The sequence below is a fragment of the Leucopleurus acutus genome (assembly GCF_964270905.1).
Source record: "Leucopleurus acutus genome assembly, chromosome: 10".
NCBI lineage: Eukaryota > Metazoa > Chordata > Mammalia > Artiodactyla > Delphinidae > Leucopleurus > Leucopleurus acutus.
The window spans coordinates 27,562,275-27,582,466 of record NC_139153.1 but is presented as its reverse complement, the minus strand read 5'-3'; the positions used below and the strand labels follow the sequence as shown (position 1 = coordinate 27,582,466).

Below are 20,192 nucleotides of genomic sequence, written 5' to 3'. Positions count from 1 at the left end.
TTTTGGATCATCTTTACTATCATTACTCTGAATTCTTTTTCAGGTAGACTGCCTGTTTCCTCTTCCTTTGTTTCATCTGGTGACTTTTTTACCTTGCTCCTTCATCTGCTGTGTGTTTCTCTGTCTTCTCATTTTGCTTATCTTACTGTGTTTGGGGTCTCCTTTTTGCAGGCTGCAGGTTCATAGTTCCCGTTGTTTTTGGTGTCTGTCCCCAGTGGCTAAGGTTGGTTCAGTGGGTTGTGTAGGCTTCCTGGTGGAGGGGACTAGTGCCTGTGTTCTGGTGGATGAGGCTGGATCTTGTCTTTCTGGTGGGCAGGTCCACGTCTGGTGGTGTGTTTTGGGGTGTCTGTGGCCTTATTATGATTTTAGGCAGCCTCTCTGCTGATGGATGGGGTTGTGTTCCTGTCTTGCTATTTGTTTGGCATAAGGTGTCCAGCACTGTAGTTTGCTGGCTGTTGCGTGGAGCTGGGTTTTGGCGTTGAGATGGAGATCTCTGGGAGATTTTTGCCGTTTGATGTAACGTGGAGCTGGGAGGTCTCTTGTGGACCAGTGTCCTGAACTTGGCTCTCCCACCTCAGAGGCACAGCCCTGACACCTGGCTGGAGCACCAAAAGCCTGTCATCCACACGGCTCAGAATAAAAGGGGGAAAAGAAAGAAAGAAAGAAGAAGATAAAATAAAATAAAGTAAAAATAAAATAAAATAAATTTATTAAAGTAAAAAATAATTATTAAGAAAAAATTTTTTAATAAGTAAAAAAGAAAAAAAAGGACAGACAGAACCTAGGACAAATGGTAAAAGCAAAGCTATACAGACAAAATCACACACAGAAGGATACACATACACACTCACAAAAAGAGAAAAAGGGAAAAAATATATATATATCGTTGCTCCCAAAGTCCACCTCCTCAATTTGGGATGATTCGTTGTCTGTTCATGTATTCCACAGATGCAGGGTACATCAAGTTAATTGTGGAGCTTTAATCCGCTGCTCCTGAGGCTGCTGGGAGAGATTTCCCTTTCTCTTCTTTCTTCACACAGCTCCTGGGGTTCAGCTTTGGATCTGGCCCCGCTTCTGCATGTAGGTCGCCTGAGGGCGTCTGTTCTTCACTCAGACAGGACAGGGTTAAAGGAGCCGCTGATTCGGGGGATCTGTCTCAGTCAGGCCAGGGGGAGGGAGGGGCACGGAGTGTGGGGCGGGCCTGCAGCGGCAGAGGCCGGTGTGACGTTGCACCAGCCTGAGGCACGCCGTGCGTTCTCCTGGGGAAGTTGTCCCTGGATCCCGGGACCCTGGCAGTGGCGGGCTGCACAGGCTCCCCGGAAGGGGGGTGTGGATAGTGACCTGTGCTCGCACACAGGCTTCTTGGTGGCGGCAGCAGCAGCCTTAGCGTCTCATGCCCGGCTCTGGGGTCCACGCTTTTAGCCGCAGCTCGCGCCCGTCTCTGGAGCTCCTTTAAGCGGCGCTCTGAATCCCCTCTCCTCGCACGCCAGGAAACACAGAGGCAAGAAAAAGTCTCTTGCCTCTTCAGCAGCTCCAGACTTTTTCCTGGACTCCCTCCCGGCCAGCCATGGCGCACTAACCCCCTGCAGGCTGTGTTGACGCCGCCAACCCCGGTCCTCTCCCTGCGCTCCTACCGAAACCCGAGCCTCAGCTCGCAGCCCCGCCCGCCCCGGCGGGGGAGCAGACAAGCCTCTCGGGCTGGTGAGTGCCGGTCGGCACCCATCCTCTGTGCGGGAATCTCTCCGCTTTGCCCTCCGCACCCCTGTTGCTGCGCTCTCCTCCGCGGCTCCGAAGCTCCCCCCTCCGCCACCCGCAGTCTCCGCCCGCGAAGGGGCTTCCTAGTGTGTGGGAACCTTTCCTCCTTCACAGCTCCCTCCCACTGGTGCGGGTCCTGTCCCTATTCTTTCGTCTCTGTTTTTTCTTTTTTCTTTTGCCCTACCCTGGTACGTGGGGAGTTTCTTGCCTGTTGGGGGGTCTGAGGTCTTCTGCCAGCGTTCAGTAGGTGTTCTGTAGGAGTTGTTCCACATGTAGATGTATTTCTGATGTATTTGTGGGGAGGCAGGTGATCTTCGCGTCTTACTCTTCCGCCATCTTGAAGCTCCTCGCGAGAGTTCTTTGATCTATTGTTCAGAAAGGAGCAACTTGGCGCACTATGTAACAGTTGTTCACCCATGGTCTTTTAAACATTAAAATTAGCTTATGCAAGTTTCTAAAATTATCATGTTAAGCCTTAAAAGTAAACAAGACAACTAAAATAAAGGTGCCATGAGCTTGTTTTTGAAGTGTGTGTGTGTAAAATTTTCTTTAAGTGGCACGAATACTTATTAGTTGGGGATCTAATAGTTGCCTAAGGGCAGGGCGTGGACCAAATGACCTCTATTTTCTGGATAATCTGCTGAGGAGGTGCTGAATTTAGAGAAGTACATTCCGAAGCCTTATTGATGTTTACTCCCACATTAAGCAGGATTTTCAAACATAAGAGCCTTTTACACTACCTTTAGCCAGAGAACTACATACTACTTTTAGCCACCAGACGACCCGACCATAAACTTTGAAGGTGTCCAAGAACAAGATGCAGAATGTTTCAATGCAACTGCTTGAGCACGAAGGGGATTTTCCTGCTTCCTGGAGTCTCTCTTCGGTTTCTCTTCCAGTAGAATTCCTTTCCACGGGTACAAATCCTGAGATGCTTCTTTCCATAGAGAGGAAGGCTGAACACCAAGCTCCACCCTGTGCTCATCCTCCCCCACACTCCGACCCCCATTTTTAAATTTTGCACGTAGGGTGAGCCCAGTCCTGATACTTAGACTTGAGCGAAGGGTCCATTGTAGCCTCTTAACTAGTACCTCTCATGTTCAGCCTAGATTTTCCCATCTCTAAAACAAGAATAACAAATGCCCCTATGGAACTGTTTGGTGGATGGAATGAGATGGCATATGTAAAGCATGTAACATGCTTGACACAGAGTCAGTGCTGAAGAAATGCCACTAGCACGATTACTGTTAACACAAATGGTAGAACAGTTAGAATAGGAGATAGGGGCTTCCCTGGTGGCGCAGTGGTTGAGAGTCCGCCTGCCGATGCAGGGGACACGGGTTCGTGCCCCGGTCCGGGAAGATCCCACATGCTGCGGAGTGGCTGGGCCCGTGAGCCATGGCCGCTGAGCCTGCGCGTCCGGAGCCTGTGCTCCGCAACGGGAGAGGCCACAACAGTGAGAGGCCCGCGTACCGCAAAAAAAAAAAAAAAAAAAAAAAAGAACAGGAGATAATGCTTAGGCTCCCAGTCCTCAACAGGGAGACATCCCAACCCTGGAGCAATCCCATCTACTGGAAGACTCAGATATGTAAATGAATAGTCACCATTCAGTGAACTGTCATAATAAAGGTTTACACGTGGCAAGAAGAAAGCACAAAGTGGGCAGGATGAGCTCAGCTCTTAGACAAGGGATTTTCAGTTGAGGACTGAAGGCTGAGTAGGAGAGCTTGCTAAGTGCAGGAGAGGAGAAGGGTCAATCCACATTGAAACACTAGTGGCTACAAAGGCACTGAGGTTGGAAAGGGCCTGGGATATTCAGAGGGAGACATTCTGTAGAGCTGGAATGGGGAGCTCTGGTGGGAAAGTTGTGGGAGGTGAGGCCAATAAAGAAGGATATGGTCTGTGGATTAAGAGCCTTGAGTATCATTCTAAAGCACTGAGACTTTGTTCTGGGGACACTGGAGGATTCTACTGAAGGATTTGGAGGCTCTGTTATGAGATGTTCATATATGAGGTTTCGAATGATGATTACATGCAGGATGGACAGGACACAGGGAGGGAGTGAAGCCAGGGATATACCCACTAGGAGGCTATTGTAAGATCCAGGCGTGGAAGATGAGGGGCCTGAATCAAAGCACTAGAAGTGGTGCCGGAAACCAGTAAAGGGATCTGGCCCACATTTGGGAGGCAGAAGCAAGAAGCCAGGTGGCAGACGGGAGTGTGGAGTGTTCTGGGGAGGAAGGAGAAATTGACAGTGACTGGGAGGTTTCATCCATGGTAACTGCGTGGAGGCCACGTGAGGAGTCTATGCAGGTGTGTGTACTCGGCGGGCAGTAAGATTTGGAACACATCCAGCCTGAAATGCAGGGGACTGGCCACGTGGAAATGCGCGACAGACAGATGGAAATGTAAGTCTGGGACTCAGAAGAAAGGTGAGGCTGGAGTTTGAGTATTGACTGGAGGATAGGAAATACATGTGCTGTGTCTAGGACACTTGCCCTGATAAAGAAGGGTTGAGGACCCTACCAGGTGATTACCCTCTTCTTCCTGAGAAGGTAAAATTCTCAGTTTTATCTTTCCACGGCCCTTAACGATCAGTGCACTTCCGGTGTGGGACTCTGGCCCGGTCCCCCAGCACACGTCCCCAGCGTTTCCTTACCCTGGCTATTTGGTCTGCCATTTGGAGACGTCCGTCCAGCTCTCGTCTGATCTGGGCCGCTTGCTCATCTGGATTGTCCAGCTGCACAAAAGCACAAATGTGGAGACTTTCAGTTTGGGTGACAAAAGCCAAGGAACTCATGACTTTACACCCAGCTACTCTGTGCCCCCACAGACCTATTCCACTAAAACGTAAGAATCGCGGGACACACAAATCCAGTTTGAGGGAAATCCCAAGTTAAATCGTTTTAAGGAGAATGTGATGGGGTAGGCAGGCTGTTGCTAAGAAAGACATCTAAATGCACTTGAATAAGAACCACCTCTGAACTTCTAGGCAGCAGTGCTTCTAATGAGGGCCTGATGCAGCTCTCCTGTTTTGGGGTCCAGCGAAGAAGTGTTTACAGGGCAGACGTACAAGGAAGGAGATGGTAATATAACTGTTAGTATCGTACCGAGGGGACATAGTCCGCATCCATAGCGCCTACGTGGCATATATCCTGCTGCTCTCCCACCCCTGGACCGTGGATGATTAGTTAATCATTGCATCCTTTCTCTCGGAGCCCTGAGACCTTTTCAACAAGTACTCCAGATGGCTGCTACCTCTCAGTTGGTGTTGATATCTTATATACGCTACTAGGTATAAAACAGATAACTAATGAGAACCTACTGTATAGCACAGGGAACTCTACTCAATGCTCTGTGGTGACCTAAATGGGAAGGAAATCCAAAAAGGAGGGGATATATATATACGTATAGCTGATTCACTCTGCTGTACAGCAGAAACTAACACAACATTGTAAAGCAACTATACTGTAACAAAAATTACTTTAAAAAATTAAGCAGTAAAGTGGAAGTAGGTGCGAGCCTCCTTCTCCTAACGAATTGAATGCATGCATTAGAAACTACACAGAGTATGCTTCAATGGGAGGCCATCCGTAATCTGCTTGTGAAATTTGCAGTTAGATAGTTACCCACTCAGGTGATTTCTGCCACATCTACATTAAATTTACATCTGGCTTAAAAAAAAAAAATCTATCTTTGTCTTCTCTGATGGGTAGACATTTCACTAACTTCTCTAGTGTCAGTTTTCCGATCCATAGAATGAAGGGGTTGGTTATGTAATCTCCATCATCCCTCTCCCATCTTTCTATAAATCTATGAAAGACATTGGCAAATATTTCTACGAAGGTCCATATAATTAACACTCTAGGCTTGGAGGGCCATAAGATCTCTGTTGCAGTGACTCACATCTTCCAATGAGATGTGAAAATGGACACAGGCAACACATAAATGAATGAGCACTGCTGTGTTCCAATAAAATTTTATGTACAACAGGTGGCGGGCCATAGTTACTGATCCCTGCTCTAGGAACTGAAGTTCTCTCTTTACTTGCAAGCAAGCCTAGCGTTATACGTCAAGCTGTAATTGAGTCTGCTTTGTTCAGTACCTGATAAATTATTTTATTCACAGAAAAGTTTAATAAGTAGGGAACAGTGACGTTCAAATGGGATGTACTCTATTCTTTTCAGAACAGATTAACTCCCAACAAAAAGTAGATAAAGAAGTATGTGAGTTTTCTAAGTCCCTTTCTCTTAAAAGCCATTTTTATTCAGAAATCTGAAAAGTATGGAATTTTATTCAGATATTTGAAAATGAAAACCCAGCTCCATGCTTAAAAAAGAATCTAATCTATGCTATGAAATGGTATAGAAAATAAGTTATTTCTAATATGATGTAAATAACAACACTGGACAATTTATGGTCATAGTTTTGAAGCATCATGAATAGTCTTCTTGGGTTTGTTATACAAAACATAAAAATCTATCTGGCTTTATGCTCTGCATTTTTATCACCCTGTTCAATTAAGGAGTTGCCTTATCTTCTTTTTCCCACAGTTTTGATAAGCAGGACTGTTTTCTAGATCATAAAGATGGGATTGTTACTTTTGGTCATATATTCTAAAGTAGCATTTCCAAACGGGTGTTCTGCTGAACAACACCCTTATTACAGACTCCAGAAGAAAGGATCGAGAAGGGCTCCAAAAGAAGGGCTAGAGGGTTTCCCTGGTGGCGCAGTGGTTGGGGGTCCGCCTGCCGGCGCAGGGGACACGGGTTCGTGCCCCGGTCCGGGAAGATCCCACATGCCGCGGAGCGGCTGGGCCCGTGAGCCATGGCCGCTGAGCCTGCGCGTCCGGAGCCTGTGCTCCGCAACGGGAGAGGCCACAACAGTGAGAGGCCCGCGTACCGCAAAAAAAAAAAAAAGAAAAAAAAAAGAATGGCTAGATAAGTTTGTAAAATGCTGTGTCGAAATGCACAAAATCTCTGAGAAGCTCAGCAGTAAGGAAATCTGTCAGATTTTGACCAACTCAACTATTATTTAACTTAAATTTTTATTTTTTGCATAACGCCCGGAGAACATGAGTTGGAAATCCTGTTCTAAATAAATCAAGAGAACCACTGGAGAGCGGTCACACCGCTAACCAGTGGTCCCTCCATCACCACTTGCAATAGGCACACGTGGGAAACATGGTATCCTCTGTGCTGGTTTCAAGCTCCAATGAACTGTTTTTATTCTACTCCCTTGGAAGCCCAAGACTTCTTCATACCCAGGTGCAAACCCACTGGGAACACTCAGAAATATCCTGTTCAAAATACATATGCAAAGAAAACATCTGACTACTTCACTGAGAAGAAGCAAAATGATTCGGTTAGGGGCTAAAGTTGGGGGGTTCTGTCAGAAGATACGATGCTCGAGGTTAAAAGTGAAAAGAAAAAACAACCCAACAGAACCATCCCCATTATGAAATTTCTCAGAGGTGTCTGAATTCTCCCACTGGCCTCACCAAATACAATTAGAAACAGCAGAGGATGCCAGCAGTGAAGATGAGCAGGCTAGGTCTACACAAAGCTTCATTCATTGGTTCATTTATTCATTCATCAAATTTTTATGGAATGTCTTGCTATGCATGATACTGGAATACAGAAAGGAACAAGACAGACCCAGTTCCTGCCTCCATGGAACTTAAATCTAACAAGAACAGGTATGGCTATTTGAATAATCTGGGCACGAAACAGAGAGGATTAGCATTTATTGATGCCTATTTCAAGACCAGGGACTGTATGACCTATATTAAAGCCTTCTCTAAGGGGTCCCAAGAAATAGATGTTGACGTGCATTCTCCCAGGAAAAGGATTCTGGGGTCAAGAGACACTGCTCCTTCCTGAAAATTTATAATACGTATTAGCATAATTAAGATTCGAAGAAATTCTAGAGTAAATCATCTTGTTTAACTGTGTTTAACTTTGTCTTTGACACATTTTTTTCACTGAAAACAAGTATTTCACAGAGCAGTTTGAGAAATTCCCAAGTAAAACAACTTTATGAGGTATGTACCGCGATTATTCCCATTTGACAGACGAGGACACCAAGTCTCTATAAGGTTCAGGAATGGGGTAAAGCGGCATGAGCCATTTGAAATGGGAGTTGGCTCTGCCTCAGACTGGAACTCTTCTGTTCTGCTTTATGTTGACTTTCTTCTTTAGTGTATTGTTTTGGTTTTCTAATTGGCCCCGACAACTAACTCCACACTCCTACGTGGTTCAGTTTAATACAAAGAGCCGCCACGCGGGGGCAGAGAAATGTCTACCGTCCATTTCCTATCATGACTGGTTTCTTCTGGGGAGGCTGTTGCAGTGCAAGAGCCCTCCCTAAGAAATAACAGTAATGGGTATGTTCTTAACCTGGCTTTGCCACTTAGTAGCTGTGTGACCTTGGGCAAGTTACTTAACCTCTCTGTGCTCAGGCCTCCTCATCTGATTAATCAGTATAATAAGTCTACCCCAAGGCTGTCATGAGGATTCACTGAGACCACAGATATAAAGCTTTCAGCCCAGTGCCTGGCATTCAGCAGACCCTCAGGAAACAGTGGCTGCTGTTTGCGTTATTAGAACAGCCCACGCTGGCTGTATTTCTGACGCGGTCCACAATGGGGCATCAGAGATTCAGGTGAGAAAGCGCCAGATGGGCTAGTGTCCCTCCCTGGTGTGGATGCGGGGTCTTGGTGTGATAGTCCGTGTCCGGAGAGGAAGGTGATGGGGGCTTCCATCTCTGGATGAATTTCTTTGGCTTCTCAGTGTATCCTACCTTCTCCAGGGTCAAGTCCTTTGCTCCATTAGACTTTAATTAGCAGGAGTGACCAGAAGGAGGACGCTGCTGCCTGAGAGCTAATGAGCTGAAGGGAAGATGGAAACAGACATGCAACCGAAGCTCCCTAAAATAGCCTGGTGTGAGAGAGAAGGCCATCCTCCATCAAAAGCCTTGCCAGCCCCGCTCTGTGAAACCCCCCCAAATAAAGAGAAATCAAGTAATTACCTTTCAACTGCTGGAGAGAAAAGGCCAGAGAGTGAGCTTCCATGGAAACGAGGTTCTGTTTACCTCATTGGTCTTTTCCACTGAGGAAAGGAAAGATCCCCTGGCGAACCAGGCCAAGGGCAAACTTTCCCGGCGACAGCTCATTAGGGTTAAAATATGTACATGGGCAAGAAGGCTTTTCACCTAATTAGCCAAATAATCTTCCTACTAGCGGAGGTCAAACAGAGGCACTGTGGTTGTTTTGATTTGCCAGCCAAGCAAAGGGAACTATTTCCTTGGGCTCTTCTTTTAAAGTGATGGAGAACTCAGCTCGGTGCTGGGTAAGCGCAGACACGTACCACCTAAGCCACAGGTTCAAGCCCATCCCGAGGTCTGGGATTCTCTCCACTCACAGCTGTGTCCCTTCGGTCAGTGCAGACACGAGAACCCAGACCAGCATCGCCGTCGGGCTCGTTCGCCCTGGCAGGAGCACCGCGTGGTGGAGGACCCCGTACGGGGGAGTCTGCAGCCAGCTATCCCACTACCTGGTATGCAGGACCTTGTTATGTCTCTTAACCTCTTTGAGCCCCGGTTTCTTCGACTGTAGAGGGGGGACCATTTTTATCTTGCATGGCTACTGAGAGGACTGAATGAGACCATGTGTTTCAAAGGAAGTCAGGCCTACTTGGGTCCAAATCTCGGCTCTGCAATTTCCTTACTCAGAGGGATCACACAGGTGGCTGAACCTCTCTAAACCTCAGCTTTCTTGTCTGTAAAACGGGGGAGAACGTAAGAGACCTACCTCAGTGTGTTGACAGAAGGATGGAGTGGGGTGATCACGTATGCACAGCACCTAGCGTGGCGCTGGCACATAGCAGGTCCTATAGCTTACCAACGAGTTTCTAGAACGATCCCTTTTGAGGGTGGGCGCTCATCAGATGTTCACTCCCCTCCCTGCCCTTTGAGATTTATGAAAGAAACCAGGGGAGCCCTGGCGTGGACGGGAGGTGCCTGTGTGCTGGTCACGATTTACCCTTAGCTGGTGGATCTCGGGCCAAGGTCACGACCTCTCTGTCCACAGCCCCTTCATGTGATAAATGAGAAACCCTAAGTGATTATGTTCCAGGAGTCTCTGAAAAGCCTAGACGAGCATTTCTCAAAGTTATATTCTGGGGAAGCCTGGTCCCGCAGATCCTCTATGAGAAACGGTTCTGTGGCCAAATAAAATCTCCCTCTGTCCCCTTCCTGGAGGAGCCACAAGACACATTAGTGAGAAATGCTACACAAAGGCAAGCTTGTGTGGGCCCATATCTCCCAAACTTCTCTGAACACGTGCGTAATACGTTTGAACACCCCGGCACACTTTGGGCTAAGCTCACCGAGGCAATTCTCTCATGTGCTTCATTTCTCTCATGTCCATGGACAGAATTTTGGAGGGAGAGATAGAGGCAGGTAGGAAGCAACCCCACTAAGTAAATAGGTCTATATCTCAGTGAAAAGGGAATGGCCATCCGGGAACACCCTGTCTGACCTCTGGGGTGATGGAGATATCATCTCAGGGCCCAGGCATGCAGCCTCGTCATTAACCCCAAAGCCCTGGGCCTTGACAGTGTGCCTGGGTACCGGCTTTCCCTAGGGATGCCTCAGTTCTCTGGGGCTTACATATTATGATGCTGGGGAGGCGAGTCCAACTCTGGACCCATCCAAAGTCATCACTGTTTCTACCACCAGGTAGCCTGTGATCAAGCAAAGAGAGGACGTGATTCAAATATGCAGAAAATTGAAATAAACAGGCAGGTTACTTGATGCATTGTTTGAGTAACTGTTCTGATTTCTGAGCAAGTCTCTAGGCCTCAGCCTCAAAGCAAATGGACCAAGCTCAGCCTCAGGACTATACTGACATGATCCAGTACTGGGGCTGGAAGGAGATTTAAAGGTGCCGCAGTGACCTCAAGTTGGGGTGGAGGCCCTGCTGAGCTCTGTGGCCTGTCGGACACCACCTCCCCACTCAGTCCGCTGCACAGGGTCCCCACTGGGGCTTCTGGAAGGGTTTGCTTTCTCCTGCTGCCAGATCTTTGCACACCCTGTCCCCCACACCTGGAATACTCTCCCTTGTCTCCCCCATTGGCTGGTAACGCTAACCCTAACCTCCTTCATCCTTCAGCTTTGCAGCAAAGTCTTTTCTGACCCCTCCAGACTCGGCGCGTTTCTCCTGTCATATGTTCTCCCGGCACTGTGCACCTCTCCTTTATTAGCGTTTATTGCAATTTTAATTTTACATCCACTCATGTGATTGTGTGATGTCTACCTACCAGACTGTAAGCTCTGTGAGGACAGGTGCATGTGATTTCGCTCACCTCTGCATCCCCGGCACCTAGCCTAGCACCAAATACAGAGTGGGCTCTGATGACTGCATGGCCAACTGAAGGACTGAGTCAATTAACTGTGACCCAGAAGGAAAGCGGCCCACCCACAGTAACACCATCATCAGTGAGAGAGCTGGGACCATGTTCCCAACCTGCTCACTTCTATGCTATGTCTTGCTGCTTAGCAGCTGCATCCTGGGAAGTGCCAGTTTCTGCAGAAATAGGTAAAGACTGAACTTGGCTGGCCTATAACCAGTCACATCACTGATAAAGCATCCTTAATTCCAGACTGCGGGGGACTGAGGCAGGTGGGCCTGTCAGCAGCTGTGGTGCAAGCCACCTGCCGACCTGGGTTGAGCTCCATCTGTTCCCCTTGTTTCCCCTCTACTTCCCAGCCTGGTCCCTCGGTGCCCACGGATTCGTGTCTGAGCCGGAGGTGCGACTGCGGAGGAGGGTAGAGGCGCCTCCCATACGGCACTCTCATCAGTGGCACGGCCCCCCTTTCCTCCAAAGCCCTGTGTTTTTTATCCTCCTTCAGACACAAACTGCTCCAGCCAATGGTGCCTTCCTGGTGCACTGCAGTCTGGAAAGTTACAGCTGCGACAGTGTCAGTTCCCAATCAGGGGATATGGGTGCCCGAGCTCCAGCCTCAAGAAGGCACTGAACTTTGGATGTTGGCTACGTTATTGCATTCAGTGCCTGGCTGCCACTTCCCAACTCCTGTCCTGCCGTCTCTTACAGCCTGTCTCTCCTTTGTCCACTTCTAAGGTGGAGGCTGTAGAATAGCATCAGACCTCTCTTGTCTAGGATCAGTTGTTGCCTTTCCACTCGAAGCCGAGCAACATTGAACAAGTTATTAGGTCTCTCCACGTCTTCACTTTTAATTTTTTCAACTCTCTTAACTCTACAGCGGGAATAATAATGAGAATACCTCCCTCGTAGGATTGATAAGAGGTTAAATGAGAATGGTATGTGTATGATGCTTAGCAGGGTGCCTGGCATGCAGTCACTTTCTGTAAATCTTAGCAGCTATTAGCACGCGGCATTCCGCAGCACAAATTCTTCACCCTAACACAAATTCTGATTCTAATAACACTTCAAGTGGCAGAACAGTTTTCCCCAGCTTTCAGGTAGGAAACCAAGCTTCAAAAGATGAAGTAGGGCTTCCCTGGTGGCACAGTGGTTGAGAGTCCGCCTGCCAATGCAAGGGGCACGGGTTCGTGCCCCGGTCCGGGAAGATCCCACATGCCGCGGAGCGGCTGGCCCCGTGAGCCATGGCCGCTGAGCCTGCGCGTCCGGAGCCTGTGCTCCGCAACGGGAGAGGCCGCAACAGTGAGAGGTCCGCGTACCGCAAAAAAAAAAAAAAAAAAAAAAAAAAAAGATGAAGTAGTTTGTCGGTAGTTTCAGAGATAGGTGATCCTGCACAGAGGGGACAATCCTGAGAAAACAGAGCATTGATTTTAGGATCAGAAAACCTTAAGATCAAACCCTACCTTTGTCACATACTCACTGTGTGACCAGGGCCAGGGAACTCTACCTCTCTGAGCATCTATACCTGGAGCTCTAAAATAATACCCTCAGAGGACTACTGTAATGATAATCATAACAGACATTTCCACACTCTAGGGGTTCGACATATTGTAGGTTTACTATTACTTCTATTATTATCACTGGGGATGAATCTGATGAAATCTGCAGCCGTGCCTCTGATGTAAGTCTTCAATGGGGCTCTTTTCCAAGGTTATTTGTGGAGTTTGATGTCCTGCGCACACACAATTATATTGTTTTTCTAAAACTCAACCAAGGAGATACCATCCCATTTGTGCATGAGTTAAAATAAGATCACTAGTGCCTTTCTTTACCGTGCCTTATTTCCTCTCCAAGAGAAGACCCTGAATGGGTCAAAGTCTCCATTCTGAAGGATGCACTTCTCCTTGATTGCATAAGGCAAGGTTCAGCTCTCAGAGTTTGCCAGCCAATGAGAACATCCTCTGCACCCGAGTCACCCATTTTATGTCTTCACTGGCTTCTGGCAATGCAGTAAATATAACCCAAGAGCTCCAAATGCAGTAACTCTCTGAGTGAGCAGCAAATAAATACACAAAAATACTCTGGATGGAAAACCAATCCATTCCTTTATGATCCTGCAGTGCTCAACCAGCCTTCCCCCATCCCCACCCCAGTCCTGCAATGACCTCCCCTCTGCTTTCCACCATTTCAAATCTGACATACCATCCGGGTATGGTCTGGTTTCAGACATGCTTTCTTTAGGGAAGCCCTCCTTGATTGCTTTGGCCATGTATCAACTTGCTCTTGTAGGCAGCACTGGCCAGTCTAGGATCTCAACCTCCTCTGTGTCACACGTTTCAGATGTCCCTTCCTGCCAGAATAGCTGCAGGGCACAATGGTCAGGAACCTAGGGAACTAGAAACAGACCTGGGCTCAAATCTTTGCTCTGCCATTTACCAGCTCTGTGACACTGGGCAATACACTCCCGGTGTCTGCCGCTTCATCTGCAGAATGGGAGTCCTAAGAGTAACAATGCCAACAGCAGAGGCTTGTCATGAGAATAAAAGAAGACAGTACTCATAAAGCACTTAGCGTGATGCCTCGAATATGATGTAGGGCCAAACAGTCAAGGCTATGATTTAGTACTACTGAGGCCAGAGACTATGGTTTTTATCCAGCATGAAGGACACAGCTGTGCCTTTTACGGATCATCTTAATGGTCTTCACAGCTGGGGCTGGGAGATGGTCCAATTCACCTGCACCATCCTGAAGACACAGAACCTTAAGCCACTCAGAGAAGAGAACGGACACTGTCTTTCAGGGTGGGAGTGTGGCCACTGAAGCTCAGGGTATGGAAGAAGCAGGTGGTTTTGTGCTTGGGACTCGGATGATTTATTCCTTCTTAACTATGAAGTCACATCTTCAATATCTCTTGAATCCATCTATTCTGTTTATCCACTTCCCTAGGGGAGGCCACCACTGTCTCCATGGTGAAGCGCTGACCCGTTTACCGGCATCCTCTCTGACACAGCAGTTCTCAACCTGGCTGTACATTAGCATCATCTAGGGTACATGAAACACAAACCTGATACCCAGACTGCATCCAGACCAACTAAATCAGACATTTGGGTTGGGGCCCAGGCGTCAGTTTTTGTTTGTTTGTTTTAACTGTTCAGGTGATTCCAATGTGCAGTGAAGATTGAGAACCTTTACCAAAAGTCACTGGTTCTCAAACTATGGTGAGACTCGACCAGAGAACTTGTTAAAACACAGAGTTGTGGGCCTCATCCCTGGAGAGTTTTGATTCAGTAGGTCTGGGGTGAGAACCAAGAATTTGCCCTTCCTGGGTGATGCTGATGCTGAGAACCACACTCTGAGCGCAAGGACAGAATCCATGCTCTGCAGTGCACTCTGCTCATCTTTCTGGAATGTGCATATGCTCATGTTACTCTCCTGCTTAAGACCCTACAATAATGTTCCATTTTCCTTGGCAACAGGAGTCCCAGATCATTATCAAAGCAGACTATACTACAAAGCTACAGTCATCAAAACAGTATGTACTGACACAAACACAGAAATACAGATCAATAGAACAGAATACAAAGCCCAGAAATAAACCCACACAACTATGGTCAGTTAATCTACGACAAAGGAGGCAAGACTATAAATGGAGAAAAGACAGTCTCTTCAGTAAGTGGTGCTGGGAAAACTGGACAGCTACATGTAAAAGAATGAAATAAAACATTCTTTAACACCATACACAAAAATAAACTCAAAATGGATTAAAGACCTAAATGTAAGACCTGATACTATAAAACTCTTAGAGGAAAGCACAGGAAGAACACTCTGACATAAACTGCAGCAATATTTTTTTCAATCAGTCTCCTAGAGTAATAGAAATAACAAAAATAAACAAATAGGACATAATCAAACTCAAAAGCTTCTGCACAGCAAAGGAAACTATAAACAAAACGAAAAGACAACACACAGAATGGGAGAAAATATATGCAAATGATGTGACTGACAAGGGATTAATCTCCAAAATCTACAAACAGCTCATGCAGCTCAATATAAAAAACAACAACAACAACAAAAAACACAATCCAATCAAAAAATGGGCAGAAGACCTAAATAGACATTTCTCCAAAGAAGACATACAGATGGCCAAGAGGCATGTGAAAAGATGCTCAACATTGCTAATAAGTAGAGAAATGCAAATCAAAACTACAATGAGGTATCACCTCATACCAGTCAAAAGTCTACAAACAATAAATGCTGGAGAGGATGTACAGAAAAGGGAACCCTCCTACACTGTTGGTGGGAATGTATATTAGTATAGCCACTATGGAGAACAGTATGGAGGTTCCTTAAGAAACTAAAATAGAGCTACCATATGATCCAGCAATCCCACTCCTGGGCATATATCCAGAGGAAACCACAGTTCAAAAGGATACATGCACTCCAATGTTCCTGCAGCACTGTTTACAATAGCCAAGACATGGAAGCAACTTAAATGTCCACTGACAGATGAATGGATAAAGAACATATGGTACATTTATGCAACGGATTCTTACTCAGCCATTAAAAAGAAGGAAATAATGCCATTTGCAGCAACATGGACGAACCTGGAGATTATCATACTAAGTGAAGTAAGTCAGACGAAGACAAATATCATATGATATCGTTTATATGCAGAATCTAAAAAAAAAAATAATACAAATGAACTTACTTACAAAACAGAAATAGACTCACAGACTTAGAAAACAGACTTATGGTTACCAAAGGGGAAACGTGTGGGGGGGTATAAATTGGGATTTGGGGATTGACATATATTCATTACTATTTTTTAAATAGAACCATTAAGGACCTACTGTATAGCACAGGGAACTGTGCTCAATATTCTGTAATAACCTACATGGGAGAATAATTCAAAAAAAAAACCAGATACATGTATATGTATAACTGAATCACTTTGCTGTACACCTATAACTAACACAACATTGTTAATCAACTATACTCCAATATAAAATAAAAATTAAAAAAAGAAACCTCAGGGAGCATTGCCATCTGGCTCTTGCACAGCTTTCCAGCCTTTTCTCCCAATGCTTTGTCTTACCCTCCCGACCCAGGCCATCCTGTGATGCTTCTAGGTTCCCAAACATGACATATTTGTTTGTGCCCCCAGGCCAATGCTCCTGCACTGCCTTCCTCTGCCATCTTCATCTCACTGACACTTACTCATTAACCCAACTTCCAGCAGCCTCAACGTTGCTTCCTTAGGATTCTTCTTGGCCCCAGCCCAGGTCACTTCCTCAAGGTCCCGACAACATCTTGAACCTCCTCTTTTATCACTCTCATTACATGTGCATTATTTGCTCCAGTTCCTGTTCTCTGAAAGACTGTAAATGCCTTGATGACAGGGACCATGTCTGTCCAGTTCACTATAAAATCTCCAGAGACTGATGCATGGTAGGTGTGTAAGAAGTATTTGCAGAATTAACTTTGAGATGGAGATAATAATGTCCACTTGGCAGGGTAGTTCTGATGAATTAAAGAGACAAGTTTATTGAAGCACTTAGTGTGGTGTCTGACACTTAATAGGTGCTCAAATCATGACCTAAATAGAAATCTGAATGCACATAGTTTAAACTTACTGAATCCTTGTTGAATGTATAACTGAAATTGTTAAGGGACAGAATAACTGACTAAGGGGGTGTCAGTAACAGAGGTCTGAACCAATTAAGCCCTGGGAGCACAGCTTCCTCATCTGGAAACTGGGAGTATTAATACTCAACTCACCATATAAAAAATATTCATTAAACACCTGTCTTATATCAAGCATTGTACTATGAGATGTGAAAGTAGAACAAACATAGAACTAGTCTTCTATGAGTTTATGGTCCACATGAGAGCCAACGTATATTGAATATTGAGTATATACTACGGCCTGGCATCGTACTGAATTTTCACTCATTGTCATGTTTAATCCTTGAGATTATTACTATCACTCTTACAGTCAACACCACTTTACAGATGAGAAAACTGAGGCTCAGAGGGATCACAGTAACATCTCAAAGAACTGGGAGAACTGGGATATGAATTCAGTTCTGTCTGAATCCAGAGTGTAAGCTTTTAACCAGCTTGCTGTCACAACACTCAGTGGGGATAACCTCCACGATTTTCTCAAAACCAAAAAAGAAGGGTTACCCTCCAATTAGTAAACTATTACACAAATGTAAATTATTTTTATTGTCATTAATTTTGAATTTAGTTTTTACTAATTTCTGAAATTCTGTTCAGGCAACTGATTTGATGAAACATGATCACTTCAAAATGAGCCACAAGAGATTTTTGACATGAATATGATAGGAAAGAAAATGACTTTTTGTGCTGTTGAAGCATTCTGATACCTCAAAAGCTTTGAATCATAGTGAAAAGCAATTTATAACTGGCAAAGATAATGCACTCAACAGGAAATCCAGAAAACATCCAATGATACCTAAAATACCTCTATACACTAATAAAATCAAATGCTTTTGCTAAAAATGCCCACTATTTTAAGAGGAAGTGAACTTCATTTTCAAACATCGATAATGCAGTATAAAAGTTATTCACAAGGTCAAAATGAAATCCAGTTTTCCAGCTTCTGCAATTATGGATTTAGTGAATATGTATGTGCATGCAGGTGAGTGTGTGTGTGTGCACCCGTGTGTGTATGTGTACTTGTATAGCAGAGATCTCAAGCAGTAGGAAACATCCAGAGCTCTCAATCATAGAGCCCGTCATTAAAATTGAGGTGAAGTAGTATAATTTCCAGGGCATGTGAGGACTGTCACATGCATCTCTCTTTCCTTTGAGTAGCATGTCACAAGTACAAGATATGCTTAATTTCTAGTCCCAGGCTGATCATTATACAAGTTCCTGGTAGAAACTAGGTCTATTCATACGTCTACCCACATATATCATTATCTCATTTTGCCTGCCCTGAAGAGTGTGTGTCTACCTTGGTGATATGATTGTTCAAAGCCAAAAATATTTATAAAGGGTGTGTTTCACCTTGATTAAGACCTGTCAAAGGAACAGTTAGTTCCTGCTATCAAATCCATAACTAAGTAGATATATTTTTTATTAGTTATTTTAAAGGCGTCTGTGGGCAAGAGGAAGAGGCAGTATTAAAAAGGAGTGAGGGGCTTCCCTGGTGGCGCAGTGGTTGAGAATCTGCCTGCTAATGCAGGGGACATGGGTTTGAGCCCTGGTCAGGGAAGATCCCACATGCCGCGGAGCAACTAGGCCCGTGAGCCACAACTACTGAGCCTGCGCGTCTGGAGCCTGTGCTCCGCAACAAGAGAGGCCGTGATAGTGAGAGGCCCGCGCACTGCGATGAAGAGTGGCCCCTGCTTGCCACAACTAGAGAAAGCCCTCACACAGAAACAAAGACCCAACACAGCAAAAAAAAAAAAAAAAAAAAAAAAAAATTAATAAACTCCTACCCCCAACATCTTAAAAAAAAAAAAAAAAAAGGGAGTGAGGTTCCAAACTTTCCAACAGATGGGAGAAAAGAAATGACCAAAAAAACCCCACCCAAATTACACTGTCAGCATTTACTGACAGCTTCCTGCTTGCAATAATCTGTATCATGTGCTCAAGATGAGCAAAGGCATCAGGGTGTCATCTATTCTAACACATGTGATATACTGCTATACCGAAAATATAAGGAAATACTGAAAAAGTAAACTCGAAAAGGGGAACAAATTCATCAGGAGAGCCTAATTTATTCCAGGGTAACAAATTAACCCTGGAATCTCATTGTTGTCTTAAGACAACAATGGTTTAGTTCTTGTTCACCCTACATGCCCAATGTGGATTATGGGGGACACTGTTCCACAAAGTTACTCAGGGATCCAGGCAGATGGAAGCACCACTATTTGTGACTGCCATCTCAACATGTGGCTTCCAGGCTCACTGTGACAGGGGAACACAGAGCACGGACTACTCATAGCCCGTTTGCTGGAACCAGTCACATGGTCCTAACCTAATTGCAAGGGAAGCTAGAAAATGTAAAAGAAGACATAAAATATTTTGTATTGCTGTTTCTGCCACAAAAAGCTACTATGGATTCTAGTTAAAGTGCTTATAATATAAAGTCTATCTTGAATATCTGGAAATTGTTCGATTCTCTATTTTACCTGACCTGTGTGGACAATTCTACATGGTTTCAAGTTAATGCGACTGAACTTTGTGAAACACAATTAAATTTGCATTGTGAAAGGCAAATATGGCTGTGGTTTAGAGGAGGGAAATTAAAGAAGTACTCTTCTCTGAGAGAGAAAACTGCAAATAAACAGTATTTTAACCAGTATAAATTAAAACATTATTGACTGAAATACACAATTCTGGCACTGAAGAGGTTCAAATCAAGATGGCCCTAGGGTCTCATAATCTAATTTATTTCTAATGACTCAAAAGCGACAGGCTACGAAATACTTTGAGTGGTAGACCACCATCGACACAGATGACTTCTTGTCTCTTGAAATTTTATTTGCGCTTAAGATCCAAGACTAATCCTCTGTGAAACAGTTTTTAAGATTAGATAGTCCATTTGCTGATGTCGGCCTTTCACATTTGCAAAAACGCCTAAGTTGAATTTGCTTAGCAAAGGGAATGCTTTTTAGGTCTTTTAGAGAAAAAATTTCTAGCGATTGTAGCAAATTTCTCCCCACCTCACAGATTACTGTAAAATCTCAAAGGAAACAAAAATTTAGTCAGGGACCACATTTAAATACCTTTTAAAAAGGAACAAGGAAAATAAACTCACAATGGGGTTTGTGTTTTTAAAAAGCAATGCCAAATGTATGTATCAGGTCAATGCCCTGTCCTTTTTATGCTAGCATTCCTGGACACAGAATTGATTTGCAAGACGATGACTTTCAGCAAGATGTTTACTGTATTCTAAAGCAGCAGAGTGTAAAAACACATTTCTGAGAAATGGTTTTAACATGAAGCGAAACTCAAATGATTTTCAAGTGAATAGCTCTGCTAGTGCCTGACACAACG

General features: G+C 45.1%; 1 protein-coding gene across 18 annotated transcripts in view; it reads right to left on the bottom strand.

Moving 5' to 3' along the window:
- CADPS (calcium dependent secretion activator) overlaps nucleotides 1-20,192 on the bottom strand; it is a gene marked incomplete at both ends in the record, with an annotated part of 478,623 nt that overhangs the window by 262,357 nt on the left and 196,074 nt on the right. For all 18 annotated transcript variants that reach the window (XM_082848968.1, XM_082848962.1, XM_082848961.1 and 15 more), the window contains one exon: nucleotides 4,415-4,495. In XM_082848968.1, coding sequence (XP_082705094.1) covers nucleotides 4,415-4,495 — 81 coding nt within the window. The remainder of the gene's footprint in view (nucleotides 1-4,414; nucleotides 4,496-20,192) is intronic.